The sequence below is a fragment of the Protopterus annectens genome, chromosome 13.part0 (genome assembly GCF_019279795.1).
Source record: "Protopterus annectens isolate FY-2018-M chromosome 13.part0, PAN1.0, whole genome shotgun sequence".
NCBI classification, from domain to species: Eukaryota; Metazoa; Chordata; order Ceratodontiformes; family Protopteridae; genus Protopterus; species Protopterus annectens.
The window spans coordinates 776,726,292-776,745,873 of NC_056747.1; the positions used below are offsets into that span (position 1 = coordinate 776,726,292).

Here is a 19,582-nt window from a genome sequence, read left to right on the forward strand (position 1 = left end):
TAGGAGGAAAACTGGAACTTTTCTGTCACAATTGGCATATGATCACCAAAGACAAATGGGTTTTCAGCATTGTATCTCAAGGTTCCAGATTCCACTTTCACACTCTGGCAAGGTTAAAAGGAATGCCAAATCTGCCACAAAATCAATGGGCAGAGGCTCAAAGACAAATTAAAGCACTCATGGGCATGAGAGCTATTCAAAAGGTACCAACACAGGAGCAAGGACAAGGATTTTACTCAAGACTCTTTCTGGTTCCCAGAAAGGACAAAGCCTGGAGGCCCATTCTGGATCTTTCTTCTCTAAACACTTACCTGGATATTCCAAAATTCAAAATGTTGACACTACAGCAGCTTCTTCCCATGCTGGGCAAGAAAGCTTGGCTCGTAACTTTGGACCTCAAGGAGGCATACCTGCATGTCCCTATTAGACAAAACTGCAGAAGATACCTCAGATTCTTAGCTGGTTCAATGCATTACCAATTCTCTGCACTGCCCTTTGGCTTATCTACTGCGCCCAGGGTCTTCACAAAGTGCCTGGCACCAGCAATTGCATTTTGCAGACAGAAAGGAATTCAAATTTATCCATACCTGGACAACTGCTTGATTCAAGCAGAGATGAAGGACATTCTTCTAAAGCATCTGGCGTTTGTAAAAAAAAGTTATTAAGTTGCCTAGGGTACACAGTAAATGAAAAGAAGTCAAAACTAGTGCCCTCACAAGAGATAATATACCTGGGTGCCAGCTTAAATACAATGGCCCAGATGGCTTATCTCACGCCAGACAAGCAAGGACAACTGACTCAATATTTTCAATTGATGGCAACAAAGACCCAACTCCCTGCAAGAAAAATTCTGCAGGCCTTGGGTTACATGGCATCTTGCATACTACTAATTCCATATGCCAGACTGCATATGAGGAAACTACAGTGGTACCTAAAGAGTGTCTGGTCTCAACACTGTCACAGTTTGGAAACAGTAATACCACTAATTCCTTGCCTACAACAGGAGTTTCGATGGTGGGCTCAAGCATGTTACCTCAACAAGGGACAGCCTTTCACTCAACCCACAGCCAGGCAAACACTGACAACAGATGCATCGGATTATGCCTGGGGAGCACACATGGCAGGAAAATGTATTCAGGGCAAGTGGCCCGCAGAACAAAGGCATCTTCACATCAATCAAAAAGAGATGCTAGCTGTACAAAATGCCCTTATAGCTTTCAAAGACCTTCTGCATCCAGGACAACTACTACTAAAGACAGACAACACCACAGTTATGTGGTACATAAACAAGCAAGGGGGCACTCATTCTTATCCCCTCTGCAGACAAGCCATGACCTTGTGGAACACAGCTCTAACCTATCAAGTTCATCTGCAAGCACAATTCCTGCCAGGAGAAAAAAACACACTGGCAGACGACTTAAGCAGAAACATCATGGATCTGCACGAATGGAAATTACATCCACAAATATTCAGAATGATAACACAAAAATAGTGGAGCCTGGATATAGATCTGTTTGCATCCTCAATGAACTGCCAGCTACAGAAATTCTGCACAAGGACTTACCACCCACAATCATGGAAAGTGGATGCCCTCTCATTCAGCTGGAAAAACCTACAAGTATATGCTTTCCCACCACTACCTGTCCTTCCAAAGGTACTCATAAAAGCCAGGCAAGAAAAGCCAAAGATGATCCTGATTGCACCAGACTGGCCACGCCAGCACTGGTACCCAGTCTTAAAGAACTTAGCACAGGGTCCACCGTGGATTTTGCCTCAAATCCCACATCTTCTGACTCAGCACAACAATCAGAAACTTCACAGCCAGCTAAAGACTTTAAACCTGGCTGCATGGCAGATTCCTTAGTCAAGCAAGCAATGCCTCTCTCCAAAGCTGTTATGGATGTCATTCTGGAGGCCAGAAGGCCTAGCACCAGGAAAGCCTATTCGGATAAATAGAAGAGATTCTGTGCCTGGAACCAGGCTCACAGCCTTGACCCTCTTGTCCCAAATATTCCTCAGATACTACAATATTTAACTGAGATGCTGGACAAAGGCCTCTCCTTTTCATCCATCAAGATCCACACCTCTGGCATCTCTGCTCATTACAACATGGACCCACCTATTTTTTCTAATCCTTTGCTAAAACGGTACCTCAGAGGGGCTAAAAACATAAGACCACCCCGTAGAGCACCAACTCCAACTTATCTCAACTTCGTGTTGGAAAACTTAACTTTACCTCCTTTTGAGCCAGCTAACTCAGCAGATTTAAAATATGTCTCTTGGAAAACTGATCTGCTCCTGGCAATAACCTCAGCACGAAGAGTTTCAGAATTACAGGCACTAATGGCAGTGGAACCTTTCATCATTTTCCACCAAGACAGGGTGTCTTTAAGAACAAACCCTACTTTTATGCCAAAGGTGGTATCAAGTGTGGCTCTAAACCAAACTATTCACTTGCCAACTTTTTATCCAAATCCACAGAATAAAGGGGAGAGACTTCTGCATTCCTTGGACATACACAGGCAGTTATGCTTCTACTTGGACAAAACGAAAGCTTTCAGAAAAACTGAGCAATTGTTTGTAGCATATGCTGCAGGAGCACAGGGAAAAGCCATTTCAAAACAGGCCATTTCATGATGGATAGGACACTGTATACATTTCTGCTATACACACCATGGGAAAACTGTACCTAACAACATTAGGCCTCATTCCACCAGGGCAACAGCCACTTCAACTACTGCCTACCTCAGTGGAGTACCTACCAAGGACATTTTGGAAGCAGCAACTTGGAGTTCTGTACATACCTTCACCAAACATTACCATCTGCCTCTTTACTCTAAATCCAGAGCTGGCTTTGCCACTGCAGTGCTGCAGGGCCTTATAGCCACCCCTAATGCCTTATAGAACCAGCCTCTCTACCTCAGCTTTGGGATTCCACCCAAGTATAATGACTGCAGCAGTGTAACACGATGAACATAGTACAGTTTTGTACCTACCATAAATGTAGATGTTCGAGTGTATACACTGCTGCAGTCCAGGTTACCCTCCCTCCTTCCCCCTTACTTGCTGGTACGTACCTATGTCTTCTACCCTTTACTACCTATGGGGAGTATTTGCTGGTAACTGAAAATTTTTTATTGCTTTTCTTGTGTATGTTTTATTAGCAATTTGCATCGCCTACCTTTTTGGGGGCACCTGACATCTGGGGCAAGAAAAACTGAAGAAAATGGCGTCGGCTGCATCTTATATACTCCTGTTGCACTGACATCAGGGAAGAAGCGACAGCAACCGATGCTGGACCAAGACTTTGGAACTCAGGCCGACTGAGGGACCGCCTGATGGCAGGATAACCCAAGTGTAATGACTGCAGCAGTGTATACACTCGAACATCTACATTTATGGTAGGTACAAAACTGTACTTTCTCTGGCTCTCTTGATTTCAGGTCTCCCATTATCACAACCAACTCATTTTGCCCTGCTTTATGTATATCCTACAACTGCTACCTGAAAAGCACTGTTTTCCTTCTGCCACAACCCCGCTCTGGAGCGTATGCTGAAATTATGAAAACAACCTTATCTTTAATGGAGTGTGATTGCCACAAGTCAGTCACTAATTCTGGTAGCATCCCTCACTGTTGTCAGAAGACTCTTCTTCACCACAATTCCCACACCATACCTGGATCTGCCCTTTCCCCAAGTAGCAGACTCCGGATCCCAAGCCAAGTGGCTTTGTTGCACTGCCCTTCCACTTTTTCTTCTGAATCTTCTTCCACGCTGCATCCTATCAGTGAACCTGTATGCAGTGTTTGGCAGGTTGACTGGTTTTAAATCCAGCTTTCACTCCACAGAGCTATCACAGGCTGGATATCCCTGGCATAGGTCAGAGTAGACTGGATCCTCAACTCACTTTTTACTGGCAAATACCAACATCCTTTTTTGTAGACATTAGCCTACATGGCCTAATCATCCCCTGACAATGTTTACACCACTGAATAGGTAGCCCTGACACAGCACACTGTCTGTGATCTGTATTCTTTTATCTAGATGATACTATGCACAACAATTTGCCTAAAATAGTTGATCTATATAACTACTGCACTTTACTCCATTCAAATGTGGGTTTGAGTTTGAGATTTGAGTATTGGTTGCAGATCAGGATCAAACTCTGTACCTTGGGGATGGGAGGCGTAGACCATAACCATTATGACAACCCGTGTCTTAACATGTAGATTTATTTTATTTATTTAACTGAGTAAGCCCACTGGATGCAAGTGTCCCTTTTTCAGGGGTGACTTAGGAGTATTGTCTAGTTAAGTGACTTGTCTAGAGTCATGCAGTAGGCAAATGGAGGTTTAGGGAATAAAACACTGGACTGCAGTGTGTAGCCTTAATCCTCTGTGCTAATGTCCAGACATATAAGCAGTGCAAAAGTGCTTTTGGAAGTAGGATCATTGCTGTTGTCAAGACTCATCTTTTGAATAAGACCTTTAATAAAATCTTTTTTCATGCTGCAGATATTGTTCAGGTTTGTGTGATAGAATTACAGGCTTCTGTACGGTGTGGCTAAGATGTAACCTTCCTTTTTTATTAGTAAAAAGGAATTTATAAGTAATAAAGCAGAATAATTGAAAAGAGTAATACCATAACCTGTAGCTATCACTTATTTATGTAGTTGCTTTGTGCCACATTACTGGTACACACTTTGCACAAAAATGATCATCTGCACCTTTCATTGTAAACACACTGCCCCCCCCCCAAAAAAAAACACCATTTTAGGATCGTTATTGTCAGAATGATGTCAGAAAGAAGGATTGCAGGAAAAAGTGGGAAATAGAAAATACCGACCAGGCTAGGAAGGACTACTGGTTGGCTAACAAAGAAGCTAAGAAAGGAGTTTCATTAGCAAAGAACAGGGGATCGGAGGCACTGTACTAGCTTCTGGAAAGTGTCTCAGTAAGTGGCACAAAGAAACTATATCATGTTGCAAGGCAAAGGTAGGAAGATAAAGAAGATAGTCAGATGCCTTTCATAAGGGATGCCAGCAACAACCTGCTCACCAATCCACAGGACATCAATGGTAGATGGAGTACTTCCAGCAGCTTCTGAATGAAGAAAACCCCACAGATGCTCTACTGAGCCAGACACAGCCTACAATGAGCGAAGAAGAGAAGCCCACCCTAGAAAAAGTAAGGATAGCACTAAGGAAAATGAAATTAAGGAAAGCAGCAGGCTCAGATGAGGTCACAGCAGGTATGATAAAGATGCTACGGTGTGATAGAGGAGAAATGGCTTCTGAGGGTATTCATAGCAGTGTGAAGAGAAAGATGTATTCCAGATGACTGTAGAATAAGCATACTCATGCCAGTGTACAAAAACAAAGGAGACATCCATAATTGTGAGTAGTACAGAAGTATCAAACTCCTGTCACATTGCATGAATGTTCTAGAGAGGGTGATTGATAAATGGATATGCAGAGTAGTAAAATGTAAGATGGGAGATGAGCAGCTCAGATTCAGATCAGAATTCAGCACAACTGACCTGATATTTGCAGGGAGACAGATAGCTGAGAAGCTACAGATGAGGTAGTAGTCCAACTGGGCATTCCTAGACTTGGAGAAAGCATATGACAAGGTCCCAAGAAAGCAGATTTGGGAAGTGCTGTGGTGGTTTGAAGTCCTAGAAACACTGGTAGAGGTAGTGCAGGCTATGTACAAAGGCCCACTGACTCAAGTACAAACAGTGTTCGACTTCACAGAGGGGTTCCCAGTGGGAGCAGGTGTGCACCAGGGTTCAGCTTTGAGCCCACTGCTGTTCATACTAGTGATGGATTACATTAGTAAACAGGCCAGAGGAGACAGTTCAACAAAGATGCTGTATGCAGATTATGTGGCATTACATCCAGACTCTGAGCAAGAACTTCAGCAAAGGATAGGGGAATGGAATGCAAAACTGGAGGCACATGGATTTAAACTAAGCACAGATAAGACGGTGGTAAAAGTGTCAAACTGGGAAAATCAGAAGAAACTGAGAATTGATATAGAAGGTAAGACAGTGGAACAGGTAAATAGCTTCAAGTATCTGGGAGGGTGGTTGAGGTGGGAGGGTGGTTGAGGAGAAGGGAAGTCTGAATGAAGAGGTCAAAGCTAGAATCAGAGGGGCTGCAGCCAACTGGCACAGAGTCTCAGATGTAGTGAATGACAGAAGAATGCCAAAGAAGCTGAAAAGTAAGGTGTACAAGACAGTGGTGCGACCAGTACTACTGTATGGTATAGAAATGTGGATAGTAAAGGCAGAGCAGATGAGGAAGCTAGAAGTGATGGAAATGATGTGCCTGAGAAGGGTGGTAAGATGCACACTCTGGGATAGATGAAGAAATGAGGACATAAGGGCAGAAGCCAAAGTAGTTCCAATTGCAGAAAAGATCAAAGAGAACAGATTACAGTGGTTTGGACACGTGTAAAAGACAATCTGGTGAAGAAAATTTTGGACAGACAGAAAGAAGGTAAGAAGAATTGAGGACAGCCAGTAGAGAGGTGTGTGGATTGTGTGAAAGAAGATCTGTAACAGTCAGGTATGAGTGTTGAGGAAGGCAGGAGTGTGGCATTGAATCGAGAGAGATGGCAACAGTTAACACAATACCCCAACATCATGTAGAAAAAGGGAAAAAGGGTCTGATGATGATATCTGAATTATATACCCATGAATTTAGTAAAAAAACATTTTTGGACTTGTGAAAATAAGCATGCTGCAGCATTTATGATTTGGGCACATACCCATCCATTTTTCACTCCAAAACGTACATATTCTATTCACTTGGTTCAGAACTAAGCCAGATAGAGTAGTCTCCCATTACAGCACTTCTGTGCTTATAAGCATTACTAATACTTTAAGTATAGTAAGACAAGCAACCACTTAAGGGAAAATGAAGTTTCATGGTAAACCAGTAGTTTGATGTAGACTAAAATATGAGATGTCATGAGATAAATGGAAAAGGAGGGACACATCTTGAAATGTGTACAGGAATTTCGCAGGTCTTGGAATAGGCCTCTTATCAAACCAAAACATCTGAAACCTGTCACTGCTGAAATTAGTAACTAAACAAAAGTACTTCACACAGCATTAAACAGTTTTACCTTCCCAAGTTAAACAAGTAATGGATAAGAGTAAATGTGTTTGTAAATAAGTCTAAATGGTCAACCAGGAAGCCAAGGCTACAACTGATAGTTTAACTCCACAAATCGTTAAGAAACTTACTGAAGCACTTGACTTGCCTGAACCACACCAGGTCTGGTTTCAAACATTGTATCTAAGCAGCTTAATTCTGACTGCAAAAGTAAGCAGCCGCACAAGCCATTCTACTTTAGAGCTGTCAGCGTGAATCGTATTAGTGAATGTTTATGCAGGGAAGCATCCATCTTTTTGTGAATGGAATACCCAAAAATGCAATTAGCTTGTCTCACTGGTGGATTAATTGTACTTTGGGCCCTGGATGTTTTTCAAACTATGGGTCTCCTACCACATTTGTTTTCTTGTTGTTTTTTTTTTTTTAGGTCCATACATAAATATACATGTTCCTTTGGATTCACGTTCTTGATTGTTTGAAATTTATACTTATCTACCCAATTGTTTTAAATTCTACATATTGTTTAATAAAGCAACATTTGTTTATGTATTTGTTCTAATATTTGAGTATTATTATTATTATTTTTAAATCTCTGTTGAACCTAACCTGATTACTGTACAATCTGCATCCAGTCAGTGAGATGAAGCTCAGTTAGCCTATTTGTTCCCCCCTAATAGCATGAGTTTCTTGGTAAGGAGTGAGCCATCTTACTGGTTCTGTGGGGTGGCCTACCTTTCCGTAGTGAAGCCCCCTCCCCGTCTTGGTAGTTCTCTGCTGCCACTATGAACATGCGTGTGCATGCTGGACCCCGTCGAATGTACTGTCACACGATGGCAGCAATATAAACTTGGTAAGGCTTCTCTAGCACAAGATCAAATTGGAACAGTGTGCAGTAATTGTTATAACTACAAAGCACTGGTACAATCAAGTCTTATGCTATTGACTGACAACCGACAGTACTGGCTAACAAAGAACAGTAGCAGAAGGTCAGACAGCTTTTGTTTCTGTATGCTTTCCATGTCTGTCCCTTGTATTTTTTTTTTATTCTCTTAAGTCATTGATAATTATAGTCAGTCAAAGGTGCTGGAATTAGACTGTACGTATTTTCCAGAAATGCATATTGATGCAAAACCATTTGTTCTAGTAACATCTTAGATGAATTAGAGCAATGTTTAAAAAACTGCTTTTGATCCTTTGTACCCCAGAATTGTAAATAAGCTGAAAGGTGTGCTGCCGACTGTTTGAAGCTGCTTACTAAGTGCTTTACCAGCTTTCAAAGCTGCTAAAATGCTCTGTGATTTTTTTTTCCTTTTTTGTAACTGGTAGCACATGAAACAGATGAAGTTTCATGCGCTACAAATGATTCTGATCAGGTCTGCAATCATGACCCTTTATTGTGAGATATCAACTTGGATAGTGAGATTCACCTCTCAAGCTTCACTCACAATGTGAATTTCTTGGTATCCATGTCTCAAACACGCAATAAGTGGGTTATGATCAGAAACCAAATCACAATCCTCCATATAATTATTCTTATAGGACTGTAAAATTACTGTATACTCTTAATACATTCAAGGAGCTTATTTTCCCCAAGTTATCCACTGGAAAAGGATGTTGTCCAGCTTACTGTGTCCAGTAAAAATTGTAATTAATAAGTAAACAAACAAACAAACATGCAGAACCTTAGTAACAGCTAAGAGGTGGGAGGAAGGGACTGTTCCATAGAACAGAATCAGTGTGGGACATTCCTCACTGGCATGAGCTCCACAAAACATTGTGCTGCGTGCTTATATGTTTGCTTGTGACAAAGGGAGAAAGTGGTCCTTTTAGAGTAAACCAGTATACTTTCTGCTGCACTGCTGTACATACCACTGAACCAGAAATAATACCTCCACAACTGCTTAGCTGGTGAGATCTGCTAAAAAGTGATTACTAGGTTGTCAGACTGCAAGCAGCATAAAATAAAAGAGGCAGTAAATAAACCAGAAACCAATGTGTGTAAATGTCTGAGTAGCAATTATGAATGCAATCTTTGGTAAAGAATATGTTTGAATAGACTATCTTACTATCTCCGTCTTCATTTTAGTGACAGACACTTCTTCAACAGCTTCCCCCATGCATAGTCACTCTTTTCCATGCTCTAGGAGGTTCTGCCTATGACCTTGTTCCCTATCTTAAAGTGTATTGGTCATTTTACTGTCTGTACCTTTGCACCACGATACATGATACAGAAAGTGTCAAACTGTATATCCTTCCATTTGGTAAATTTTTTTGGCCACAAGTTGTGAGTGAAAATAAAAAAAAGATAAACCTAGGGCAAAATGAAAATGTTAACCTGTCTGACATCAGCATAGGTAAAGTGTTTAGTGAGTCCATAGACCTTAATGGGTACAGTGGCATGCGTGTACAGAGATGGTTGCTCTTGTTATTCCTATAGTGATGTCACTGAGGGACGTAATACATTTATTTGGGTCATGGTTCAATAAAAAGCGTATGAAGCTTTTTGTTAAAAAATGGACCAGATAAATAAATATGTAGAAGGAAACATGCTTGTGGCACTTAGCCTGTTAGATGCAGGATGCACTTAGAAATATAACCAGTGTACTTTAAGCTGAAGAAGATTAGGAGCCCGGTTTAAATGACAATTTTTCTCAGCTTGGCTCTGTTTAGGCAGATAATTCTTACTCTCAATGTAATAGTCTGATTATTTTTATTTGACAGTCATTCTAAGTAGCCAATCAGTGGCATTTACACAGAAGCAGTGAGGCCAGGAAGGTAAAGGCCACCACCTTCCTTCTCTGAGGGCATGAGTAAAATTAGTAAATATCACTGGACTGTAGGCAGACCTTTGGTCAGGTATAGAGCCCCAGTTAAAGTGCATCACTTTCATTCCAAGCTGTTCACTGAAGTCTTACCATTGTATATTGGGGGCTTACAATAACATAAAATGTAAGCTCCTGATCCCTTTTCATTGATTGGTGGAACAGTGAAGTCAGATGCTCTTCCAAACTAATAACCTTATAGCACAGTGACAGATTTAAAACAGTAAGGACTGCTCAGACAGGTAGTCTGGCGTCATGGCTTCAAATATCTGGAGCCCTAAGTGAGACCCAGTAGCTTGGGGTCTGATAGGAATAACGCTGCTTTATAGATGGATGTTGTACTACAGTAAGCCTCTGTACTGGAGGAGCCAGTTTGGGGGCAGTAATGAAGAGGAATGACCTGCCTGCCTCTCTCATGTAGAGATAAGGGTCTTTTATGCACTTTGGGGTACACAAGGTAGTGTGATCTCCCTGTTGGAGACCAGGGAAACCACTGCTCATGCTATGGAGGAGGGAAAGGCCTGCTTGAAGGAAAATTCCCTTTTTGAAGTAAGGAGATGTAATTTGGAGCTCTGTGCCTGGTGTGGGCAAGTTAGGAACAGGAAGAAAAATGTAAACATGTTTAAACTACTCCTAATGGCTGTCTGGATGTTGGCACCTCCGGGTCTGCTCTTGCCTGTGATAGGAAAAGATGGGCTGACTGACCAAGGGAAGATCTGATGGTTGGCAGGTAACGAGAGTAAAAAGTCCAAAAAAAAAGGACTACTTAGACGGCTTCCTTATGTTGCAGTAAAACAAAAAATGATGGTGGGTTTTAATGAACACAGATGGAGTTGCCTATGTGTATGGTTTAATACTTAAAGATTTTTTGATATAGATAACAGTTTTCTATCTCCAGAATGATTGTCCATCCTTACCATTATAGTCTTTCCTAACTTTTTATGTCAGTGGTAATATTTACTTCCCTGGTTTTGTAACTAGGTAGTTGAGCTGGGTCATTTGGCCCATTTTATTCATATCTGGAAGTATAGAACTGAGACACAAAAACAAACACAAATATACTGCATGAACAGTTATAAATGTTTAGACAAACCAGCATCAGTAATCAAACCATTACCAAACATCACTACTCCTACAGCAGACACTTTGAGGTGCACACAGAGTCCCATCCACTTTCTTTTTTAGGTGATAAGGTGACTGCACCAGGGCATTTGCATCTAACTTTGAAAGTTCATATGCTTTTATTGATGGCATCAGAGGTAGCTGCAGTTCTTAATCTTGTGTAGTATGGTGGGTCGTAAGGCCTGTCTATTAACTGTAAATGTTTCTGAAGCACAGTGGAGAGTATGGCTAGAGACAGAGAGAACCTGCTAGGAAGGGAAGGAAGAACAAAATATTACTGGGGTCACAGTGAGATTGAGCATGCCATTAATTGCAAGTGCTTCAGATTTATTCATTTTTTCATTGTCTTGCAGGTTCATTTGGTAATGGAAGCAAGTTTTGGGGATTTATAGTGCAATTTAGTTTTTGATGACTGGAGAATAAAGCAACAGATTTTTGGACTGTATTTTTTATTTCAGTGAATAATCTAGTTGAAATGCTGCTTTTGCAGATAAGTCACATTGAGGGTGGGTCTTTTACAGTCCAGCTCTTTGTTAAGCATGAACTGGAATCTCTGAGTGAACCTGAAGAGATGACTGCTGTAGGAAGAAAGTATTTTATCAGAATCTTTGAGTGAGTCTAAAGTGATGAGTGGCAGAGAGTATCGCATCATGTGACTCTGTGCGTTGGTATAACATGATGACTGCTATATGAAGAGTGTATTGTATAAAATGAATATGTAAAGTGAATCGTGGTGATTACTATGGGAGCCATACAAGTGTTTAAAAATAATTTCAGCATGTGCAAATACCAAGACCTAATTTCTTTCAACAACATTGGAATTAACATTTTCTGCACAGTTGTGTGACCATTTTCTTGGTATATGCAAGTTTTTGGGGGATTGTGGAGATGTCCCCCTTGTGCACGGATACAGTGGGGCAAACAAATCAATATAGTCAGATGTGCATTGAAGTTGCTTTCAGTAATTTAATTTAACAGTATTGTCACTCTTTAAACTTTCCTTTGGTGAACAGACATGAATTGATGACTGCTGTAAGAGGAGAGTAGTGGGAATTAGTAACCATTTTCCAGCTTTGGTAGTATGATACCAGGGCTACGCTTATATGTTTATTGAGCTTTGCTTAATGTAAGTGGGATGAAAAGTCAGAGTTTGCATCAAGTCCAAGGCTGTCGTATTTGAGTCTGTTGATGTTTTGAGAAGTTCTGTGATAAGAGAGGTGATTGTCTAGACAGGAAAAGTTTGTTTTTATCTAACATGGGTTCAGAATACCACTGATTTTAAGATGATGGTCATTTTTTGTTGATAAACCAGTTCTGACTGATGGCTTGAAATTCGGAAAGGGAGAATGCAAGACAGGAAGAAGACTGGCCATATCTGATTTATGCTAAATCGTCTACATAGGAATAATACAGAGAAAGATTGTCAGGTCTATATTAAATATTCGAATGCTTAAATGTTCGAATCACTAAAGATCGAACTTTAGTGATCAAATGATTAAATGTTTGAATATTTTAAAAAATTAAAAAAAAATTAAAACAGACAAAAAAGAAAAACTAAAGGGTGTAAGCAGTGGGGCAAGCCCCCCTGCACCCCCCCGCTACTTAAATGTACCAACTCCAAGATTGCATTACAGTGTAGTGAATGGGAAATTTTCTGTTTCCGCACTGTAGAACACTGAAGTGCGATCTCAGAGTTGGTATCTTTAAGTCGCGGGCGGTGCAGGGGGGCTTGCCCCCCTGCTTAAACACTTTACATTTTGTATTTTTTTTTTTAATTTTTTAAAATATTTGGACATTTAAGCATTCGATCACTAAAGTTCGATCTTTAGTGATTCGAACGTTTAAGCGTTTGAATATTTAATATAGAACCAGATTGTCAAGGGGGTGATGATTAATAAACAGTGTAAAGAGCAGGGAGTCCGTTACAGTGGCTTGTGGTACCAACTCGAAATGGTTTTCAAGCTGTGGAAACTGCCAAGTCCAGACTTCCTGTCATTAACATTATTAGCAAAAAATAATTGGTACTGGAAAATAGTTCATGTTTATGAAGTTCCTTAGATCAGCAAATACAGTCCCAGTCAAATTACAGTCATCCGTGTTTTTGTAAAGAGATTTGGTTATTGACAGAAATGCAAAATTGGTACTATCCTGAAATGTTTTTATCGTCACAGAGAAGTCTGCTGGTTTTAGTGTGGTTCTTCAATTGGAATTCAACTTTGGCTTCCAGGAATTTGAAGATGAGTGGAAAGAACATGGGCCTGAAGATACCAGTGTCACTTGATGGGCCTGATTTGGAGAGAGGTGTTATAGCTGCATTTTTCCCAAAGGTTAGGAATTGCCCATTGATCATGGACAGTTTGAAATATATATATATATATATATATATATATATATATATAAGGAGGATTACTTGAATATATTGCATTCTCCGAGGAATTCGGATTACTAGCTCTCTTAATCTGGTGACCATGGCATGTGTAGTTTAAGTAACCTTTGTTTGAGATGGTGACTTGTTTAGTTCTACAGCTGAAATTAATTAGAAGCAGTGTATTGGAGGGGTGGTTGATGATAGTGTTACTTTGGAAGGTGGGAAAACATTTACAACCTTGTTGTCAGATACATTTGCTATAGCTATCATATGAGGTGATGACTTTCCGTTTAAGGATAGTGACTGTTGAATGTCACTTTTCTTGCTGACTACAATGTAGTATATCATTATCCAGAATACTCTGGAGTTTTGTGCAAGTACTTTTTCTTATTTCTTTTGCTTCCTTTGAAGTTGAAAGTTTTTAAAGTGTTTCTGAGGTTAATAGAGGTATTCCATTCAAGATGCAAACCATATTTTTTGTAGTCTTTCCATACCATGTCTCTCTTTTTGAGATGTATTCTAATGTCATTTATAAGCCAGTGGTGGGAGTGTCTTTAATTTTCTAGTCCTTTAAGGAAAGCATTATCATGAATGGGGAAATACAGATGGAGAAGGTATTTAAGGGATGTATCATAGACATTTGAGTTGTTATGGGTGCCTCCTCTGAATAGGAAAAGTGCTGGAAGGGAGGATACTGCTAGCTGTGGGTGAAGGATCTAGCACTGGGATATTTGTCTTGTGGTATGTGTTTGAGGTAAGAAGGCAAATGGGCAGTGATATTTTTGGATGGGTATCTGTAAAGCTGTGCTTCAGCATTTTGTACTACTCAGAATGTAGCACTGTTTAGCTGATGTTGGGGCTGAACCAACTTGGACTAGACATATTTTGATATCGCTGCATTGGTAAGGTTTCCATCTAAACTAGGTTTGGAGGACTGTACCAGATAGTAGTGAAGTCACATAGAATTATTTCTTTATTATTATAGGAGGGTGATTCAATATTATAGATTAATTCTGAGACCTGAAATGGAAATGAGGAAGTTACAATATAAACAGTGTCTGTATTTAGTCTAAGGTTCATAAAAACAGTGTTTGCATTTAGTTTGAGGTGTCTCCTGATTGTGTAGGTTTCTTTAAACCAGTTAAGTTTTGTTAGCTGAGGTGTTATTTAGAGGGAAATTTTTACTATGGATGACTAGCAAAAAAACGTTGCTCCCAAAGGAAAAATTTGCTCTGTTTCTTGTAAAAAGTTGGTAGTGGTCTTGTAGTGTTGGAGTGTGAAAGAACTGTATTTGGCCAAGGTTTCTTAAATCTAATAATGTTCAGTTTGTATAGCAAGCACCAGCTTTTGAATGTAGAGAGTTGATTGTGATTACTTCTGGCATTCATGGAGCTTGAGTTTATTTCTTGTTTATTCTACATGTGTGAGAACGGGTAGTGATTATGGTCAGAGTGACCAACTTATCTGAAATGGGTTCAATCTCGCTTGTCTCATGAGAGTTAGTAGGCAGGAGAATGCAATACTTTTTCTGGTTTTCTGTTTTGATGATAAAAATATAGCAAAGTTGGGAAGAATTTTATGCTTTTTTGTTTATCTTAGAAGCAAACATCACTACTCTACGGTTCATAGTAAAAAGCACAGATTTGAATGGGCCATTGTAAGTGATAAGAAAGACATCACTAATCTATTAAGAAAGATGACAGAAGGCAGGTTTAATGTTTTGCTGATGGGCCATGATAAGTGATAAGTAAGACATCACTAATCTATTAAGAAAGTTGACAGAAGGCAGGTTTAATGTTTTGCTGATGCTTCTGCAGGAAGCTGAGGGATGGAGCATGGTTTAGAGAAGTGATGTAGTAATGGCTACCAGTGAAAGTATGGCTGTCACTGGGTTTGGTGGGTTGGGGGGGTAGTACAGTGTATTCAGTCACTGTTGAGTGATTGAGCTGTTACTGTTAGGACTGAGGTTACAGTAGTGGTGTAAATTGCAGATCCTATTAAGAAAGGGCATGATCTGTAACTGTGTATAGGACTTGGTGTCCCACACTGAAAGTAGTTGAAGGGGGTATGAACAGAAGAGTTAAAAATAAAGTGACCACTTACTGAGTTGTGATGAATGACTGAATAAATCAGTGAATAAGTAAATTGGTGCAGATTTTTATGCTGGCTAGTTTATTTGGAATGTATATGGCATAGCGCAGTTGCTTACATGTCAGTGTTTGACTACATTGTGCTTGCTTATGTTATGCAGTTGTAAAAGATGCTTAGGTGAAATCTCTTATTCCACAACTCAGTAATTCTAAGTTGTGAGATGATCCGAGTTTGTTTTTTAAGTTTGTCTTGTTAATAACCGAAATGAACTTGAACTTGAGAGAAAATTCGTATCTCTTGTTTTTCATTTTAGGAGTTTGAGATTGATCTGGAAGGGTCTCAGTCACTTCGGATTCTGTGCTATGAGAAATGTTACGACAAGACAAAGCTGAACAAAGATAACAATGAGATAGTGGACAGGCTCCTTGGAAAAGGGCAAATTCAGGTAAGCTGAACTCTTTACTGGCTGCATTTTTAAATGAAAAGGCCTGAAACTATGCTTGTTGCACTACAATTATCAGGGTTCTCCCTACACGTTGCTTCTGTGCTACAATAAAATCAGAATGTTGCTTAATAACTAGACTGTTACAAATTCATATTCGACTGATATAAACTCAGTTATGTGTCTTTCACAAGTCCAGTGGTTCAGCTGAGTAGTGGGAACAGGATTTGCATTAGGAGCGTAGAACCTATGAGCCTATGAATTGTTGTCTGAACAGATTTTAGTTAAAAGAACTCTGTAATGAAGCTATCTGTACAGAGCCTGATATAGTATAAAGCACATTGTCATTGAATAGTTTTAAATAAAAGAATCTGAATTTACACATCTTATTAAGGAACACAAAATTGGGTGCAGTACATTATTGTACTGAACTGCAGTGTCACTTGTATCATTCAGCAGTATAAAACACAATAGTCATAACAAAGTGCAACAGACAAAGAAGTTAGTATGTTGTCTGAATTTTCTTCTTTATTCAAATAGTCTGTATTGTTTCTGACCATAGCCTGAACAGGCTCAAAATAACCTTGAGTAAAGACAAGCCAGACAAGGGAAGTTTTTGTAATGTTTACTGTGGCTAAATCTATACAGAAAGGCACACCCCAGTAAAATGCACGTAAGTATTAGAGAATTTAATCAGTAGCTAAAAGTAAATTGACCAATAAGGGTAGCCTTGTGTGGATTGTCCAATGATTGAACAACCAGTCATGATGTGACTAGTGAGACAGAGACCCACTCAGATTCCAAGAGGCTTAGAATAGTGAAGAAAGACTGTGTAGATTATGGTATAAAAGCCTGTCAACCCTGAACAGAGTTAAGCAGTCAATATTCACATAGAAAAATTCCTTAGTCTGAAGGTAAACTTTAAAAACTGTGAAAACGTTATTAACTGATAGAAGGGAATGGGTGGAAGAAAGGAAACTTGGTGAAGTGAAGTAGGTGTAGACAGGGAATGATTGCATGTAACAACAATGCCCTGAGGCTAGTGACAACTACGATATTAAAGGGAAATACAGACATGAGAAAGGGGGAGCCCTCAGATTAGTATGTCCTTCATGTGATACATCAAAAAACCTAACCTTTTCAGTATATTTTACAGTAAGACAAAATTTTGCTGTATCTGCTTTTTATAAAATAAAAATGTTACCCTTGGAGGTTACCTGGAATAGCTACTTGGGGTTTAATTCAAGCCTTTTCTTTAGACAATTAACACATTTTTGTAACTTTTTAGTTTATGTTAATAGTTGTATACAGAATGGGGTTCAGTAATCTAGCTAGAAAAAAGTTCTATTTTATTTTCATTAATTGCGTTAACTAAATGTCTTCTTCTTTACAATAGGGCCCGATGTACTTCTGATGTCACCATATACCCCACTATTAATATAAGGCACAATGGCCACCCCCCCCCCAAATTAAGTTTGTCAATGCTATACATTTGCCTTTTGCTGTTTGTTAAATTTTCTCCCTTATGAAAGAGTTTACCAGCATTTATATTGTGGTGGTTTCTTTTGGACTTGAGTACATGAGGTATTTAGGTTTTCACAGTAAAGATGTAGCTGAATAAAACCATCAAACCTGTAAGCAAGTCATGTTCCATTTAAGTTCCTGCTGTGGATTTTAGAGAAATACTAGTTTGTGGTTGATATGTGGTCTAGACGTGGAGAATGGCCCGTCTGTTGGTACTCAGTCCAATGCCATTAAAATAATGTCCTGGCACTCTAAGTTCACTGATTAATTCTAAATAGACTGGCTCAGTGTCGACATTTTCAGGTTGTTGGGTAGGCTTCTGCCTATTTAAGTCACTGTCTTGGTTGTCTTCTCATATACAAGTTTGTATGCCTGTGAGATCATTAATTGAGAAAATGCTTTCAAACAATCTTGCTTCACTCATCAAACAATGTATTTACTGTACTTTCATGCAAGATTGTTTCACTTCATTGCGCAATATCAGAACAGTGTTGGTAGAACACATTTACAGTATTTTCAGATGATGGCGGACTTGTTATAGGATACAGTTACAATATTTTCTGGTGTGTTGTCATTCTGGACCCTGCTGAAAAAGATGTATTCGAATAGTTTTCAAACAGATGCTTTCACATTACAGTGGTGATGAGACTCTTAAGAATAAAAAGTGCATTTGTATCATTTCACTGCCATGTTACAGCTGCATGTCAATTCTCAGCCTGAAGACACTCCTTTTTTGCCCATCTTGTTCTATGCCTAATGTACCTTTCCAGATTGTTGCTGTTAGCTGTGTTAGTACAGTCATTGCTTTCCAGTATGGCAAGCATTATATTCTAAATGTACAGTTTTTAATTCATTTTGATAATGTATACCGAAAATGAAGTGTGCAGCTAGCTGTGTGTATATAATGTATATATAGCCAGAAAAGATGGTCGTGAGGGGTGAGATTCTGTAACACAACTGTAGGTGGGATAAGACTTTTGTAGTTAATTGTTCTATGTGCTTTGTATGGCTTAATGTTGGATCAAGAATTGGTGATAGCTTCAGTGAAATGTAAAGATCCCCCAACACCTTAAAAGAGTAGGGAAAGATAACTGATGTCGCTGCCAAATTTCCCTAATAATATAAATACTGTTTTGGGTCTGCCTTGAAAAGAGGCTGCTAACCTAGTCTAACTAACCAGTTAACATAGGATAAATATAGTTAAATAAAATAAATATATATTTTTGTTTTATGGATGAATTATGATTATCTGTTAATCCTATGGGGTTCATAGCTGCCAATTTGTGGGATGTAGAGAAGATCATGACATTTGTTTTGTTGGGGTTGATCAGAAGCTTCTTTTTAGTAGTCCATTTACACAGAGTGGAGACTTTGTCCTGGAGTTTAGCCTCGAGGGCGTTGTATGACTGTTATAGTCAAGGCGTAGTATATCATCTGCATACATTACTAGGGTAAGTATGGGAATTTCCAGGGATATGTCTTTAGTGTACAGACAGAACAAGACTGGGCCCAAATCAGAGCCTTGCGGTACACCAGTTGCCAAGTTACCATTAGTTGGAAAGATGCTATTTGCATTTACTTGAAATGTTTTGTTTTATAGATGGAGTTTCAGTCGTGTTATAGTATTGTCACCAAAACTAAATTTAGTAAGTTTCTCATGTATGACATCATGGTTAATGCTCTTGAATGCCCTGGTTGTGTAAAAATGCCTGTAGTGTTTAGGCAGTCATTTATATTGGTGTAAATGAAATCACTGACTGTGATAAGAGTATGGAATGCATTGTGGAAGCCATGCTGTAGATTGTATAGTAAACCATAGCTATTAATGTGCTTAAGAAGTTTACAAAGCATTTTTTTGATCTTCACGATTAGGCATAGGTTGAATATAGGTCTGTAGTTTTTAAGTCAGGAAGGAGAGTTCTTTTTGGCAAAGGTGTAATTATGGAATGTTTGAATTGGGGCGTTACAATGCCTGAAGTTAAGGGTAAGTTAAAGATATGAGTAAGGCGTTTTGATTTTTTTTCTGCAGTGTACTTCAATTATATTTGGTTTAGATTTTGATTTCCATTTTCTAATAATTGCTTTTTTGA

General features: G+C 39.3%; 1 protein-coding gene across 6 annotated transcripts in view; it reads left to right on the forward strand.

Annotated features, from left to right (window-relative positions):
• The window catches only part of ABR (ABR activator of RhoGEF and GTPase), a 2,680,879-nt gene that overhangs the window by 2,305,106 nt on the left and 356,191 nt on the right, over window positions 1-19,582 (forward strand). For all 6 annotated transcript variants that reach the window (XM_044054480.1, XM_044054482.1, XM_044054481.1 and 3 more), the window contains one exon: window positions 15,840-15,971. In XM_044054480.1, the coding sequence (XP_043910415.1) occupies window positions 15,840-15,971 (132 nt within the window). The remainder of the gene's footprint in view (window positions 1-15,839; window positions 15,972-19,582) is intronic.